An 18,133-nucleotide genomic window follows, 5' to 3' on the forward strand; every position below is an offset into this window, starting at 1 on the left:
GTTTGAACATTGGTAGGGACCAAATCAGCGCCGATAAATACGTACTCTTGAGGGTAACATGTAAAGTTTTTGCATTCCAATTGTATCACTATTACTAAAAATGTTTGTACAGTATTTTGTTTTCCCATTTGTATATCTGACTTCACTGACCATTAATTTGAACAACAACGTGTCTTAAATATCTAGCCATAACTACACCGTCATGTTTATTATAAAACCATTTCGTCTTTGTAATATATATGTAACTACCACTAGAGAGCACCAACACTCCTTTCAATGACATGAGATTGGGCTCTATTTACATATTAAACCGGATGGGCCTCTATTATTTACCAAAAACGGCAACACTATACAAACACATCTTTTTCATTATAAAATTTGAATTGAGACATTGTGTCAGCGATCAGGAATCTTTCCTGGTAACAGAAAGGTGCACAAATAGAGTGCATTTCATTGGGACCTTGCTCCATTGCAGTTTAGGTTCGGTAGTTGACGGTAACTCATGGGATTGTAAAAGTACTCATAAAAATGGACAAACGCCACGCGTAATGAAGGTGGGGCTGGATTTTGACCCGCATCTTCCAGATGCGACGTGAACCAACGTGCGGCGTTCAGAAATACATAGGAAAATATATAATGAGAACTACTGGCCACATTAATGTCAGCGAGTTACTATTTATTTTACGGATTTACACAAAAAGAACAGGACAGGTCGTTAATAGTTCCAAAAGGGGGCGCACGCTCGGCTTTCACGGTTATTTAAAACCGAGTCGGTGTTCCCCGCTCTCTTAAAGAGAGGGCGAAGTATATGCGATAGATGGAGAAGGCTGTTATATAAATTGCATTATCAATGTCCGGGTAAGGAAGCAATACTGTTAAATAGTACACGACAGGGAAACGAATTTAGAGGTCATCTGTGGAATCAGCAACCATTTGGAAACAAATAAGGTATGGTCGCACAACACTCTTCCCCTTATTGAGCACTAACATAAAAAAAATCAGATATTGTACAATTACTATGTAATACATCTTTAATTGATAGTTATACAATTTAAAACAAAGGAGACACATTTTGTAATCAAAGACCGCTAAGCTGTAACCCACCTGAACCAGTCTTTCAACAACACTTACAGTGTCTTTGTAAGCACACGTTGTGTCCGGCCATTATCACCGCGGTACAAATTTTCCTAAACAGTCATGTTTCCCATTTAAATCAAAATTGCTTAAAATATCACCTTAGTAAACGTCAACCCCCTCATGGCCACACGTACCGTACCCCTTGCAGCAAACACATATGTAACCAGGAGTAAAGCAATATTTACATAAACTGCTCCCAGAAAATGATTTGTTTGTTTGTTTGTTTTAATTTGTGGAAGGCAAAGGGGTTACTAAATCGTTGATGCAGGGGCCGTTCATAATCATGAACGTCTATGAGAGCCACTACATGACTTCACAGTATTGATAGCGGAACATGAACGGTCCCTCAAAGAATATCTTCCCTCACATAGTATCAACTTTAAGAAGCCTTTAGTGTAACAGTGATGTACTAACCGGAGCACAGATGAAAAATAATGCCGAAAAACATTGCATGGTATTGTATCAGTTCAAGGGCTGCAAAGCACGTTTATAAAACACACTGAATATACACAGAAGTGTAAGCATTTACTCTTAAAAATTCATTAGCTACATGTTACTCCCAGAGGACAAAAATATTGCATTACAGTTCCGTTTTTTCCCTTTTTTTCTGCAATTAGGTCCCCTGTCGTGAATTTATAAAGTGCATTTGACAACCTGCAAATCACAACATTAGCAAAGCGCTTCTTGTAATTGGCAATAGATTTTAAAAATGACAGTTACAGGACGTCTGTCGGTCACATTGATATTGCAAAGCATCGACCCCATTCACACACACACACACACACATACACAATAGCATTTTCTCCCTTTATCATGACCCCCAACAACCTGCAGGATGTCGCATAATTCAATGTATTATTGCACAGGGTTTTATTATTTTTTTTTTTTATCAAATAAGTACTGAGATTTTAAGACAACTGAACAGAAATGTAAAAAACCCATAAATGCTAAAACCGTCCCAGGCCAGCACTAGCTGCGGGGGCCTGTGTTGTAAAAATCCCCTTCATGTAATCAATTACCTCATATAATCAATTAAATCAGTTGCAACACTTGGCTTCAACAAAGTTTATTAATGACTAATCTTCTCTACCAATAGAAAGACAGCCGTTGCTGGATGTGTGAGATTGCCGGGTCATATTTTATGCGACAATATCCCGTTTATCATCAAAATGACAAAATATAGAAAATAATATTTATAGAATATTACATATAATATATATAATATACACATTTACATATAAGCGTATGCACTGCGTGGTCCTTCTCACCTCCAAACCTCAATTATGCAAGGTGGCAAATACAATCACGTCAAGGGTACCAACATCTTACCAAGCTAATTTACTCAGCAACATTAGCGTAGTGGTTACGTGTCTAGACTCTCACGTCTAAATCTTAGTTTCCATGGGGCAAGACTGCTGGTCAGCACGCATGACCCTTTGCCTATTCAAAATTAGTTTGAAGAGAGAAAAAGTAAAATCCTTAACCACAAACAACACTTCAAGGCCATAAGCGATTTTCAGTTAGCACCTCATATAAATGATTCCATTCCTGGTCCTGGCAGGCCTGCCTCCACAGGCAGTCCAGGAGGGCAATTTCTCTGCTTCTGCCCCATCAGAGCACTGGGTGACGCAAATCGTTCAGCTAGATCTTTGACGGTGGGATGGTGTGGGAAGTCCAAACACTGGGCTGGGCTATAGGACATAGCAGGTCCAAATTAAATTACAATTATAATGGACTTTATAGGTCACATGGGGAAATTCTAGACTTTTACATTGTCTGTATTTTTTTACATTGTCTCCATAACCAATAATCTCATATTGCGAAAAGCAAACAATATAGCTACAATTTACTACTGTCCAGAATTCACGCAGCCCATCGCCCAGTTGTTTTTGCCTCCTAATCCCAAACAACCCCAAAAACGCTTTATAGAGTTCAGGCATAAAAATTATCTTCTAGCAAAGCACCAATAGCCACCGGTTCATTTTTTAAAACTAACATTCAAAGAACAAGGCCTTTGAACCAGGTCATAGACTTAAAATGACAGTTTCTGGCCTGATTTATTCAAAACATGAGTAAAACCAGGCTTCTTCAAGAGGTCTGAATTATTATGTGCTAAGAAAGTGTCTCCACAACTATTTCCAGCATTTGAAATGAGTCTGTGTATGCGCTTGTGTTTGTGCATGTGTCCATAAAGCTGGTCTATTTTCGTGTACCACATGTCTGGAATTTCACATTGTACTGTAAATCCAGTTCAAATCCACCATTTTTCATAGACTAGAAATGGGCAGGCGGTAAGATTCATAATAGCCTGCTAATTATTTATAATAATAATTATCATAAATATGACAAAAAAAAAACACACACAAAGGCACACGTTATTTCTGGGGTCTATTATGATTTACTGTGTTGAAATAATGTAACTTATCCCCGGTAGCTTTGCTAGTTATTTTGTTTACCTTGATGAGAAAGGTCTGCCTAGCGCTGAAGAATAATTATCTACAAAGAACTTTTAACATAAAGGGATTCAAATAAATCCCTAAAAAGCACTTCACATCTTAAAGGGACGGCCCACTAAAACGAAACGAAATGAAGCTGAACTGTGGTTCTTTAACAATACATTAGCCTCCTGAAGATGACAGTCAGGCTGGGAAAGACCACGTGTCCTGGGCCTCTGCGCTTTTGTTCTCCATTGTTTTTTGGTCCCAGATGCAGGTTTACTTACATACAAGTTTAAAATTTCCAGTCTGGAAAAAAAAACTGGTGGATTTACCTGGAAAGCAGAGACCATCACACATAGCTACCGTCCACCAAATGTCTGGTAGAAGTTAAAAATATAAAAACAAAGACATCTATGGAAAATCAGCTTAGCATCGTAGTAAAATAGTTCACTTTGTACTAATCAAAGCACATCGGATAAAGCAAAACAAAAGCAGAACAAATGTACAACCCAAGTTTCCAACAGAAGTTTTCCTATTGTACTGTGAACCGTTGAAGATTCCTTTGAAGCGTGAGTAACTTGATTTTGAGCACCTGATTCACGTTTATTTTTGTGTTTTGTGACACCTGTTAGATGGATTTTTACAGCGACGGCACACCGCCAGGTCCAGAGCTGTGATGAAACTGTGATCACAACAGACAAATAAGCAGTGACCACCTTCATATTCTCTTTATATATACATACATTTATAGTATATATTTTTAATATATATATATGTATATCTGTGTACACATTTAAACACAAAGCAAGGTCCTAGGCAGTGAAAAGCTTTTCATATTTATGGAAAGTTTTTCCTCTATTCATCTATTTTCTTGTTTTAGAAAAATATTCATATCTAAACAAACGGTGAACGTTATGTTATCCTCAACCATATTCTTCATTGAGAAAACATTAAATTACTCTTATTCCAAACATTCACACTTTACAATCACTGTATATATACCTATATATACACACATTCATGTATATATATGCATATAGTATTCTTAAGTATTTGCTTCAACGTATAAAAATGTCCAAAGTGCAAGACGTGCCTCTGAAGTTGCCAAACGTATATTACTAAAATAATAGTAACAATAGCAGTAATAGTATATAAGATAATAACATGAACACCAAGAAGCTTCGGGTCCCATTTGTTCGGCAGCATCAGAATCAGGCAAGAGTTTCGAGTAGAGACAGGTAATTTCCCTCGCTCAAACTCAAAAAACAAACAAATTCACAGAAAAAATTCCAAGTACATACACCAAAAATACATTTTCTTTTCTTCTCTCTCCTTCTGCGTGTCCGTCACTGTTTTCCTTATTAGCCTCCCAGAAAGAAACCAAAGGGGCGTGGCGGCCGCCAGATCATCCTGCCAATCAAAAGCCTTATTCCCTCATCGCTTATACCGGGGGCGGTGCGCGTGAGGAAGGCATTCAGGAAACACTGAGGCCGCTTCCCTAAATATTGAGAAGCTTCGAAAAATTTTTAACTCTGACATTTTAAAAAACACTTTTTGAAAAATTGCCGCCTAACCTCAAGCATTTCGCAAAGCGTCGCTGAGCGACGGCAAACGGAGATACAAACGACAACAAAGTCATACAAAACAAGCAAAGGGGACGGAAATGGTATTGGCCCTCCCCCCTTTTCCTTATTACCATCAAATAAGCCACATTTTGGCATTTTTTTCCCACCAGTAATACAAATACAAAACAACTGCAAAACTAGAAATAATAATTATTAATAACAACAACAACAATAATAAAAAACACTTAACTGGAAAAAACCAAAGCAAATGACAATGAATGACGGTTATCAGAGGATGGTGGCAACATTGCGCATGAGCATGGAGCTGGGGCTGATAGGCAGGGCTGCAGTATTTCCCAGAATGCCGCAGGTGGAGTGGAAGGTTTACGGATGAAAACAGCATGATTTCCCTCTTGCTTGCTGCATTTTCCTGGATTGCTCCTTTTCCCCTTTCACTCACGCTTTTAATTTTAAACTTCGTCCATTACTCTGTCTTCAGTTTCAAGCGCCTCATTGCTCCCGATTGAGTAATCTCCCACCATATGTGAAACAGCATTAAAACTTTCAAGTCTCTCTCGCTTGGTTTTTTTGCATTTTGTTTGTCACGCATCCGCAGGTTTCCTTTAAATAGGATCTTCGCCACTTTGCATGAACTTTGCTCCGGTGGGTTATTTTATTTTTTGCCGAACTGAAATTGCTGCTTTTGCGAAACTCCCTGCAGCTCTTCCGAGACAGTGCGTGGCCTGGGGGACAGCAGGGGCGTGGCAGGGGGGCATAGCTGGCTCTCAGTCGAGGTCCCAGGAACTGGAAGTGCCCGGTGGGCTCTCAGGGGCCGAGGACTTCAGAGACGGAGAAAAACAGACAGACAGGAAAGGGGAGACAGAAGAAACAGAGATGGGGGAGATGGACAGAGGGAAAAAAAATAGAACGGGGGGCAGGGGTACGGTCAACCCCTTTCCATGTCCGAACGAATGGAGAAGAAGTCACACAGTGGACTCTGATGGACGGGGTGGGTGGAGTGAGGGACTGGTTTGCAGTCTGTTCGAAAAAAATAGTCTTTTTCCTATTCCCATTTAAACAAATACATTCTGTACAGTCAGCACGGAGAGGCAGAGAAAGACAGAAAGTTATGAAAGCCACCACGGGAACTAGCCCAGCAGGAGAGAGGAGAGGAGGAGCAGAACAGGAGGGGGAAATGGGAGAGGATAAGTGCTCAAATGTGTGAGCGTTAGCATTTGTGCTTCTATGCACGATTGAAATGAATATGCGTTTGTATGAGGTTCGAGGTGGTATTCAAAGTCATCCTTAAAAGCTGACAGATCTCGTCAGGAACGTGTAACATCTAAAAGGTGCACTAGCGAAAAGCTATAGTGGTCTCGGAAGCTGCAACCAAAACATGGGGAGGACTTTTCGCAATATGATCGTTTGCTTAGCAAATAAATAAAGTTTCTTTCTATACGGAAGCCGCAGAAATGCAAATGAGGAGTGAGAATTATTTACAATTCATTAACTGCATAGATGGGCACTGGTTCGATTATATGAAGAATACACACAAAACAGCGGCAGGACGAAAGCTACTTTTTTTCAGTGAGCAAACTTTTGTTTTATTGTTGTAAATTATTAAATGATCTCGAGACTATTGACTGAGGATGAGTTTTTACGAGGCTAATTGCGTATCAATGCATTTGTATATCCGTATCAAGGAACGGGGGCTTCGTGTGCCGCCCCGTGTTGCCGCCGTTACCGTGGTCCTACCGTCTCCGTGCGCGTGGTTGGGTGTTTTTGGCGTGTGCATGTACGGCTGTCTGCGCGCGCGCGTGCGCGTGTGTCCCCGGGGTTTTCTTAAAGCGCAAGTAGGGAGGGAGAGTTCAAGGAATCAGAGGACTGATCACTGCCGCTGTTCCGCTGGTTTGCGCTGACCCCGCAGGCTCCCTCTGGGTAGGTGAAGACAAATGAAGATGTGTATGAGGGGTTGCAGCTGCCGATGTCATGAGTACCAGCATCAGCCACCAGGCACGGGCCGCCCACTGTAGGCTCATTCTGCGCATAGAAAGAACTAGAAAAGGCTACCTCCTGCATCATCCCCGGTTGTTGCTGCGGTGGCTGCACGGGCTGCGGTGGCTGCGCAGAGGGGTGGGGGGTGTAGGCGGGAGGCAGGTAGAAAGTGTCCTCCTTCACAGTCAGGCCCACGATGGACACGGCCGGCTGTTGCGGCTGCGTGGACTGCGGGAGCTGCGAGGGCACCTGCTCCTCGTGGTACGGGATTTTGCAACCAGGCTGATGGGCAACCAGAACAAACTCGAGACGCTCCTTCTCTTTCTGCAGCTCTGAGATCTCTGCCTCGAGCTCTGCCTTCTCTTCCTCCAATATGTCTGTCTCCTGCAGGGGATATGGCAGCGGAAAAGAAAGTGAGAGAGTGACAAAAATAAAATAGAGGAGCATAATCGCCACCCTAATAACAGTCCTCCTTACTAATGATCCCCTTCTCATAATCATCAACCCCTTTATTTTCTTCCGTGTAATTATTACTGACACCCGCTAATTATCATAAAGCCTATTTTATAGTTAGCGTAATGCACTGTATAACATGATTTTTATCGTGGCCGTGCTGACGGGTACGTGTGACGGGGCTCACCGACTGCAGCCTGTCTGTGAGCTCACGGCGCCGGTTCCGGCATTTGGCGGCAGCCAGCTTGTTTCGCTCACGACGCACGCGCCTCTTTTCCTCTTCCTCTGGGGTGAGCTATGTAATGGGGGGAAGGGTGGACAACCAAGTTTAGTTTCCTTACACTGACAAGAAGAAACAGAGTAGCAGCTGTGCAGTGTGCGTGCAAAACTTTACACCTCATTCCATATCTTACTTTTGTTTTATATGTGCACTTTTAGAATGTAATACATGAGAAAAATGAAATCACTGCAGGATTATGAGTTAGGTCCAAGAACTGGGGAGAATCATCATGGCACCCCCCTCCCCCCCCCCCAAAAAAAAAGCCCTCAAGCCACCTCCACTCACAGTCTCATCTCTTGTTCTCCGGCTGCGCGTACGGGACTGGCGGATCGGCCCAGGGGTGTCACCGCTAGGAGCAGGGAAGGAGGGCCCGGACGAGTAGCTCGGGCCCGGTAGGTCATACGGGTCAAGCGAGGCTGCTTGGGGCATAGCGGAGCTTCCCGTGCCACTCTGGCCTGGTGCCACAGAGGAGATGAGTGTTGGCTGCACCATCCACTGCAGATCCTGGCTGGTGGTGATGGCCGTCACTGTGGGCACGAAGGAGCCGGGCATCTCCACTCCTGCCCCGCCCCCACAACTCCCACTGCCCACCACTGCTCCGCCCACAGTAGACGCACACTCCTGCGTGCACGAACACAAATGTGACTAAAACAAGAGCGATTGATAGCCTAGGCCCATCCAAATAAATGCTAATATATTTATATTCATTTTATGAGTCATCTAAATAAATTATATATTCATCATTTGCCATGGTACATATACAAAATGTATTCAAAATACATTTCAGACACTCTGAAAATATGAGTCAATACTAGATACCTTCAACAGTGCCACAGCTGCTGTTTTTGGGAAGTCTGGCCATCTTGCTTTATGTTGTGTGTTTGTTAATGATTATGCTTTTTGTCTGCTGTTTTGCAAAAGACGTTCATTTTATTTATATGTAGGTTTATCTTTTAATATACATTATATGTCTGTCTGTATGTATGTATGTATTTTGAGTTAATACATATACAGAATAACGCATAAAATGCACAAGAACGCAAGAGTTTGAAAGACATGGGAAATGTTTTTAACATGTTGTTATTAAGTTAAATGTAAGTTCTAGCAAAGACAAAGATTTTTTTTTTCGTTTCCGTGTGACACAATCGAGAAGCGGATTCCTGCGACTGAAATAGTAAATGTATATGAATCCGCATAGCTGGCACAGCAAGGGACAAATATAGCGCGTCTGCATCACACGCTAAAATAAATAAATAAATTATACGCAACCCTAAATCATTCCTGCTGGTGCTTAATTCAGCTCATAAGCAATCCGTTATACTGCAATGAGCTCGGACTTAATTAGCATTCTTCTAAAATCGTATGAGGAACGGGGTACGAGCTCTAGGGGACCGCGCACAAACCAATGAAAACTCTCGAATATTCCCCCCTTCCTCCTTCCTCCTTTCCTCCCCCCCTCCGGGTTCCCCTTAGCAACGCGACGTAACACTCCAAAATAGAAAGCATGTACGTCACAGCGAGCCTCGCGAAGCAACTGCGAGCCGAGAAAGCCGTGCGAGGGCGGAGCCGCGCGTGTGCGTCGCGAGCGTCAGTCAGAGCGTTCCGAGGCACTGTCATCCGTTACGTAGCGTGTTGGAAATCTAACACGTTGCCGTGAGATTCTGTAGCCTTTAGTTGCTGACTTGTCAACCTCCGCAATGTGAAACGAACCGTCTCTTTTCTCAGGATGGAAGAGTGGAAACAGAAAAAGTGGAATATGTTTCGGAGACGTTCAGCAAAAAAAAAAATCCTTTACCCAAACGCGCGGGTTAGGTGCTAAAATTAGATGCTGTAACGTACATTATACGCGAGTTGATTGCATCGGATTGAACCGAAGCAATGTGCATAGAATGCTTTCTCATATAGTGCACATATTTGATGCGAAACTAGATAATAAAAACGTAGTTTATGAATTCCCTTCATTCAGAGCACGATGCCAAATATATGCTTGACTGTGTAAAAATTTAAAAAACCGAAATAATGCGAATTCCGTAATGGTGCTGGTAGACAGCATATCTCCATTCGTAAACTAGCAGATTTTGCAAGTACGCATCTTCTGCAACCGCATTCTAGCAATCAGTTTATCTTGATCTATTTTAGTACTTAAAACTATTCGAATTAATGAATGCAACGCAAACATAATTGCTACTTACATAATTGTTTTATTTCGAACAATTCGACATTGCTATCCGTGCTGGCTTCTAAGAGCGTAATGAAAAAAGGTGCCTTACTTGTGCACTAGTGGCCGGTGGGCTGCCGAAGGATTCCACGGAAGATAGATACTGGGAATCGATAGACGGAGAAGAGCTACCGCGGGAGCCGGAATCGAGGTCGCCGGGGAAGCCTTGGAACATCTCCCTGGGGGAGCAGAGAGACGCCGAGACACCTGCAATTCCGGGGGAAAAAATCAGCTGTGTGACATTACTCTCACACGCATGCACATAAGTTCTCAGGTACAGAAACAATCCACCGTCTCGGAATACTTAAGTGTATTTCAGTTTTTATGTAGTGAAATGTTAAATCGTTAATTAGCACTTTCTTCGGTAGGCAGTAAGAGATATTTCCGTTTTTTAAGAATTGTACGCGCATTCATTAATCATCTACAATAAGAACAGTTAAACAAATGTCATTTAAGTATACTTTAAGAATAACTGCAAAATGTGATGACTCGATGCATTACGTTAGCTATGTTCATGTAATAAACAGCGTTAAAATTTACCTCCTCTAGTTTCTTTATTGAACTCCTGCGAGATGCTCTCGATTCCCGTCCAAAACAGTTGCATTAAGAAGGCAATCCGGGTTGTGTTTATAGTAAATTCCTTCAAGTTTCCGGGATGATTTTTATTGTATAGATTCCTTGATGCGAGACAAAAGACGATCCACTAATATGATTTTCCTTTGGTCAGAAGTAATAAAAATGTATACAGGTGTTTATAAATCCAGATAATAATCCTGTTTGTCTGTCGGACGCACTTTATAGTAGCACAGTCCACTGTAGCGGCGTCTCGTCTTTATGAATGAATCGGACTGAACACGAAGCATTGTAGGAGCTCCTAGTTCCGCCCTCGGTGTTCCGATGACGTACATGCCCATATATGTCTATATTTTTGTTTGGTATCCAAGGCGATGACGTTTAGGGATTCCCTCTCCCACAGAAATGGTACAGGGCTCGCGGGCGGTTAATAATAGAAACTTTTACTATCAAAGCAACTAGAGATTTCCCACTTTTTAAAGGAAAATGAATGAAAACTATTGTGCTTTACTTTGTACTCTTAACGAAATTCAGCGCTTACGTCCTATTAGGGGGAAACATTGAGAAAGGAAACCATGTTAGCTTTACTTCTGTTGAAGTAGCATGATCTGACTGATTACCTCTGCGGTCGTTGTAAATATAAATGCTGCTGTAATTAACTCATTACACTATTAAAACCCTATAATAAGGAATTAACTGTTAGCGTCACGAATTCTGTCACTATTATTATTATTATTATTATTATTATTGTTGTATGACTGTGATTCGTATTGCTATTGGAAATGGTTAAATATGCTTTATTTGATATTAATGTGATTAATTCAGAGAAAAGGGATAGAAAAAAACTTATGTACCATGTGTAGTACACCTATTCATTTTATATTGCATCAGCAGACAGATCATTTACACGTTTTGTGACCTTGAATGCGCTTTGTATCGTTCTCTGTCACGTTTTGTAGGTGACATGAAATAGGAGAACTTGCCGGTAGTAACCTACGGATAACCTCTTTGGAAAAAAAACGCATTTCATGGACACGCCTTTAATGAGTCCCAGCGCATTCAGTGCTTGCTTCTGTGCAGTTTGATTCACTGCGTTACACTGGGTGTTTCGATTCTTCATAAAACACTTGCTGAGGTAAATTTTGAAGAAAATACAAATATATCAGTACTTGAATTTGCTTATTGTAATTGATTGAAATGTGTTTTACTGAAACATGTTTATTTCATGCGCATTGGTCTATAGCGAACGGTAGACCCCTTATAATAGGCTATTTCCGCGTTTCATCAGTAGTAACCAAAAACTCTGCTGTTTGTCGCTGGTACTAATTTATTGTCGTTTTGGTTATAATTAACAATGAGATTGACAGATGTCGGGGATTTTCATGTTATCGGAGCCGTGAATGAAAACTAACATCACTGTTATTGACTGGTTTCATTTTACACGATAAGGAGAAAAATGCGTATTTTCAGGTGCGTTACAAATAGAATATAATATTGTTAAGGAAATGTATCTTTTGAACTGTTAAACTTCGATGAATAGAAAATCTCAAATACTTTGAAATGAATTATGTTGATCCTTGACGGGTTTCTTTAACATCGATATAGCGTAAAAGATAACTGAAAGTAGCATACATTTTTATTTATGGATATGTGTATATCCATCCATCTTCCATGCCCACTTGTCACAAACGAAAATCGTGTAGCCTAATGTGTAATTTCTGGAGAATGTGCCACTGGAGAAAGATTGTAAATCCCGAAGAATGAGCACAGGAGCGTTTTTATTATCAGCTAGATGTTTTACAAGAAATGTGCACGTAAACAGACTCTCGTGTAAAGCGCTTCAACTTGGGCAGTGGGTTGGAATGACGGAAATAATATGCCAATGATGCTGTCAATATAGCATCATCCGCTTCCGAACTCCAACGGACAGATAGTGATTCATTGTTAAGTACTTCGTAGAGAATATGGCAGGTGGGAGGTGGAAAGGGGGCTGCAGATAGACAAACGCTGAACAACTTGGGTGGAAAAAAAATAATCAAATAATTGAAATGCCGCGAAATGTCACTGGGAGGGGACCGTGTATTCGCGCGTGTAACAGCGCTGGGAGCGAGAGGGGGTAACAACAATTACTCAGCTAAGCAACGTCACCGACGGGGAACGTTCAGTCCTGTGTCAGTGTTCAATCGAGATGAGTAATCCGGATAGCCGATGTTCGTGAAAGATCGACGAGTGAGATCATAGCAGCCCAGCCAACCGTCTTGTGCCCCGTTAAACCGGTTGCCCAAACTCCACGCAGTATAGTGAAGACGAATAGTACGTCATGCCTCATGCAATGCCTTTCACACGAGTATGGGACAAAAGTGGGTCTCCAGGGGCACGAAATTTCGCCTTTTGGGTCAGTGAGATAACATGCAAATATGTTTAAATCTATTGGCCTAAAGTAACGGTCTAGTCCTGGTATAGTCAAGTACAGCGAGAAAATATAACTGTACGCCTTGTCATAAAAGTCAACATTGCTATCGTTACTTTTTGTCATCTAAATCCGCTCCTAAGTAATCTAAACCACCCCGAAAACGACAATGTAAAAACCTAGTATGTCGTAAATAGCTGTCCACATTAACTGAAATTAACAATACGTAAGCAACTAGGGAATTTGCTATGTTGCTGCATTACTGCATTTTCTCGTGCTTTGGGTTAAACTAAACGTAATTAAACGCACGATGAATTCGAGGAGACACATCAGTGAGCATGCATTCACCAATATTTAGTTTAAAATACTGCTGAAAGTAATTTAAATACATGTACTAATATTATTAGAGCTCATCCGAAAGCTTCCCCACTCGGCGCCATGTGATTTTATTCCAGCCCCTCTCTACCACAACGAGTCTGCATGTGTACACAACGTTGTGTTGCCATAGAGACGCCGTTACAAAACGCCTGACGTTAAGACGTTCGAGTTGGGTCTTTTTTTGTTTTTGTCACTTAGCAACCGGTTTCCGTAGTAACGGGCGCGGGGAGGGACACAAAGAGTTTGAGTGACAAGCGTAAGCGTTAGCGTTTGTTGAATCGTATACACAAACTAATCAGATAATACCGCCAAAGGCACTTGGACAAACTCAGGTTTTACTGAAGTGTTGCAACATTTAACATGTTTGTGTCTAACATTTGAAACGCCTGTGACCCCGAGAACAACAGGCTGGGAGACGATTTGGAGTTTGTTTCTTGCTGATAAGCTAGGCTAGCTAAAATAGCATTTCCGCTCTATACAGCTGTTACTTCTTCGGTTGGCGGGGGTTTATAGCAATGTATTTACGTTAGTCTGTGAATAAAATGTAGTTTAACAAAGTTTATTGACATACGTTGTGTACATGTATTCAATTGTGTAGCACATATAAACAATTTAGGAAGTTTAATGCTGTGGCGCAGTGGTTAGTACTGTTGCTTTTGCGACTGGGTTCGAGTCTCCGCCAGGGTTCCATGTGTGTGGAGTTTGCATGTTCCCTCCGTGTCGTCGTGGGGTTTCCTCCGGGGACTCCGGTATGGGCTGGCTCCCCGTACTGGATTGTTCCCTGCCTTTGGCTCCGGACCTCCCGCGACCCTGAATAGGACAAGCGGTTACAGAAAATGGATGCAAGTATAAATGCTGCAAGCTGACAATATTTCATGGCTAAGGCAAATGTTTGCACAATATTGTAATTTTATGGTGTTCCAAAACAATTTAGTGATGCTATTTATGTATTGTGTGTGCCAGTTAATTACAAATGCATACACTTCGGGAAATTTACAGATGATAATTAACCTTAAAATGCACGTTTTTTGAACTGCGGAAGGAAAACTGCCCAACATGGAAAGAAAAGTAAAACTCCATAAACACATTGTCCTCTAATTTCTTGGAAATGGGCCTGAGGTTTTTTTTTTTTTGTAAATTCCATTCTATATATAATATAATATAATAATATATATATATATTATTTTTTTTTATTATTATTTTTTTTTTCATTGTATACTGAATGCAAATCTATAATTCATTAAATCTATATTTGAACTAGGCATGTCTATTTAAATCCTTTCAAATGCAATGACGTAGATGTAAACGTAGGGTGTGATATTAGATTGCAAATAGATCTTGCCTTGCAGCGGTAATGGATTAGTGTTAGGAATGCTTAACTGAAATCTATAGGATTGACATCCGATTTATTCTGAAAAAAATGCTCTACTAAGAAGTAAATGAGACATTAATAACTAACTAGTCATCTCAAAAGGGTTTTATTGCCCTATAAAAGATGTGTGAGAAATAAACACCTGTGTTAATAGTGAGGAACCACAGCATAACACCCCCCCCCCCCACAGTCACAGGAAGACACATGACTTTTTGCTGAGTTGTGACTGTCATGTTGTGGCCATGAGGAATATTAGGCAAATCACATGCAGTTTATATGTGTTCTAGCCCAGGTCTGAGTCTATGCATCTTCTGTTTTGAGTTAGCGCAGTCTGTCGTATGTGTATGTTTGCCCATGTGCAATGAGCAAAACAGACTTGTCTCTTATTCAGTAAGGTTTTCCGTGGGTTGTGTTGGGAGGCTGGCTTGCATCTGGCGAGGGGTTACATAAATAAAGTTTCTGTTTTTCTGGTAGGCATGTATGTGTACGTGCTGAGAACAAAATAAGAGAGCAGGTATTAACAGGAGCCATATAAAAACTACACAGGCCATGAATCCTCTGGGTTTTGCATCCGTTTCTTACAGCAGCGTGAGAAGCTGCCTTCAGGAGAGTCTCACCCTCATCACATGACCTGCCCCCACCCAAAATACAGCCTGGCCTACTTTTCCTGTCCAAATATTTGTAACCAGGCAACCAGTCTCGTTTTGCTGCAGCGCAGAGCTGTTGAGATTCTGTCTGCATACCCGGACTGTTGTGTTACATAACTATGTCAGTTTTCGGCACAGTCCCAGTGTAACTAGCTGCTCTCCTGCGCCTCTTCTGAGCGGTATGGTTTTTACACTTTGTCTTCACCTCCTTCAGTTTCTCAGACAGCTTAAGACAGGGCTGTGCAAAGTGTCGCAACTTTAAGGTAGACTGTCACGGCCAGGATCATACGCACAGCGGCCACTGACCTGGGCCACACCAGCCTCACAAAACTCATGTTATTTGATACGCTGAGGTTAACATAGGTGGATCTCTGGTCTCGCTGTCCCCGACTCGCTCTTCGCCTGTGAACAGAAGCTCAGATGTGGCTATATTGGCAAGACAGAAGTCTGCAATTTAAATTTTTTTTTTTGCCTAGGAAAACACAAATGCATGTGTAACTTAAGAGAAATGCAATAGGAGTGGAAAAAAGAAAAACAGCATTTCCCTTCTCTACAAATAACCTTTAAACTTACCGGTTTCAACCACTAACTGCGAGCTTTTTGTTATGTTTCATGTCTGAATAAAACTCTAAAATGTATTTCTGTGTGTAGTGTACTCATTGTGTTATTAGAGTGTTCTTTCCTGTACTTTCTAATGGACATAAAATGATTTTCAGAGTCTGTAGTGCAGACTAATCCTTTCTTATTTACATTTTACTTTCCGAATACAAGCTGCATTCTACATACATTTACCTGATCCAAAGTGACTTACCCTCGAGAGAAAGGTCACAGTTAATATGTATTTTTTTGGAATCTGGACCCACGATATTTGTGTTGCTAGCATAATGCTATAGAGCTATAGGATTCTGCTATTCTTTATGTGGCCTGTTCCTGTGTTTGCTTTTGTCATCTTCGGTCTGCTGTCTGAGAGTGTCTGGTTGGGTCAGGGAAACACGCTGATCTGGCTGGAAACATCTGGGTTGGTGGAGAGCGACATGAGGTCATCGCTCCCTGTCTGTCTGTGTTACGCTTGGCTGCTGGACTGGGGGGGGGGGGGGGGGAAGGTGGGCTGTCTGTGCAGCAGCAAATGAAAGGCAGGTTTTCCTGGTCACCATGCAGATTTTTGTTGTTTTGTGTTACTGGTTTTAGTGGGTCACCGCGGGCTCGCGAAACAAGAGAAAAATTCCACTGATTTGCTATGAATTGTCTCGCAGCTTGGTTCCTTGGGAGGTGAAGTGAAAGGAAAACTTCAACTAAGTTTAGTAATCTTAAGGTGAAAAAACCCCCCACATGTACTGCTCAAAACTGAGGCCTTAGCTTCTCTACTAGGTTCTAGAATCTAGTTCATGCAGAATTTGATATAATTAACATTTTTATTCAATAGTCAGATATCCAGCTTTCACTTTCTTAAATCATCGGTGTCTACCCTCAAGTGTTATTTGTTCAAGGTGCCAGGATAACATCTTACATGCCTTTTCAGAAAGTGTTATGTGACAATCCTTTGTCTTTTAAGTATTTATGTAAAGGGTGTGACACTTGGCTTGTGTTACCGGTGTAGTTAATGTAATAATAAGTCACAATGGAAACGGGTGTTAGCTGGGAGTTCCTGAAATTTGCTTAAGTCCTGGAACTGTTTCAGTGTATTATAGTACTCTCTGATGTTACACCTATTTTTTATGACGCAGTAGTGCTGAACTGCTATTATTCTGAATCTCAAAGCACAGATTAAGTAACTGAGCACATTTCAATACTTGATTATCTACTAATCCCTTCTTTGAGATGTAATGTAATCATATTATAATTAAAAGACTGAGATTCAAAGATGGTTTAACTGAAAATGTAAGACTTATTTATAGAAAAAGAATGTCTACATATTAAATACATTGTATTTGTCTGTAGACAGTTCTTGGTCTTAGATACTGACTGGAGGTAATGCTACACATTAGCATTGCTAATATTTTCATGATATTCCGGGAATTAATGGAGCTTTTGCTGTGCGTTACGGTGTCGTTTCATTTAAGGGATTGCGACTAAATGCGCATATCCTCCCGAGCGTTGCCATGCTCATCAGTGGGTTTGAATGGATGGTTAGTATTCAGTAGCGCAATGTGACTCAGACAGCAGTAACCTCAAGCACGTCAAATGTATCCTACTTTCAGCTGGCCAGCTGCCAGGGAGGGAAGCACAGCTTGAGAAGTGAGGGAAGGAAAGGGAGCTAAGGAGTGGGCTGATGGAGCCAAACTGATGCCCCCCCCCCCCTTCCCGGTTCCCGTTGCATCTCTCAGTGTCTCTGTTATGTAACAGCTATAAAAAGTGCTGTTTTTTGATGGATTAAGAAGCGGCAGTGGAGGGGGAGCAGGTGGAAGATGCGGGACGGATATGTCACTGAACACGTCAGGTGAGATGAGATGTCCCCCCCCCCCCAGCCCGTCTTTATTTTCCTGGCCTCCTCTCGCCTCCTTCCCGCTCTGCATCTACTTCAAAGTGAGGGTGTTCTCCTTCGCCGCGCCCTGGGTGAGACAACCACTGGATTGCAAGCTGAACCAAGAAACGAAAGAAAACATACATGAGTCCACGACAGAGGAGCCCAACCAATGGAATGTTATTCGAAAAGAACTTTCTAAGGCT

The 18,133-nt window shown here is 41.6% G+C and overlaps 1 protein-coding gene across 3 annotated transcripts; it reads right to left on the reverse strand.

The window, feature by feature from the left end:
- Positions 1-2,005: 2,005 nt before the first annotated feature.
- On the reverse strand, positions 2,006-10,930 carry fosb (FBJ murine osteosarcoma viral oncogene homolog B). 3 transcript variants are annotated; one of them, XM_048980814.1, is made up of 6 exons: positions 10,627-10,930; positions 10,139-10,293; positions 8,154-8,489; positions 7,776-7,883; positions 7,211-7,519; positions 2,006-7,074 (listed from the first exon to the last, which is right to left on the reverse strand). In XM_048980814.1, exons 1-6 carry the CDS (start codon positions 10,688-10,690, stop codon positions 7,009-7,011), a joined length of 1,038 nt encoding a protein of 345 aa, XP_048836771.1. In that variant the 5' UTR covers positions 10,691-10,930; the 3' UTR covers positions 2,006-7,008. The 3 variants fall into 3 exon arrangements, with proteins under 3 accessions (XP_048836771.1, XP_048836770.1, XP_048836772.1); XM_048980813.1 differs by having other exon boundaries at positions 2,006-7,519; XM_048980815.1 differs by lacking the exon at positions 10,627-10,930 and having other exon boundaries at positions 10,139-10,389.
- Between the last annotated feature and the right edge of the window lie 7,203 nt (positions 10,931-18,133).

This window comes from Brienomyrus brachyistius, chromosome 17 (assembly GCF_023856365.1).
Source record: "Brienomyrus brachyistius isolate T26 chromosome 17, BBRACH_0.4, whole genome shotgun sequence".
Taxonomy (NCBI): Eukaryota; Metazoa; Chordata; class Actinopteri; order Osteoglossiformes; family Mormyridae; genus Brienomyrus; species Brienomyrus brachyistius.

Bases quoted from the DNA above. Each gene is read 5' to 3' on its own strand.
- fosb (XM_048980813.1), bottom strand. From the start codon at position 10,690: ATGCAACTGTTTTGGACGGGAATCGAGAGCATCTCGCAGGAGTTCAAT. The intron at 8,490-10,138 runs GTAAGGCACCTT...TCGTGCACGCAG, and splicing joins CACCGGCCACTAGTGCACAA to GAGTGTGCGTCTACTGTGGG. The intron at 7,884-8,153 runs GTGAGTGGAGGT...CCCATTACATAG, and splicing joins GGAGAACAAGAGATGAGACT to CTCACCCCAGAGGAAGAGGA.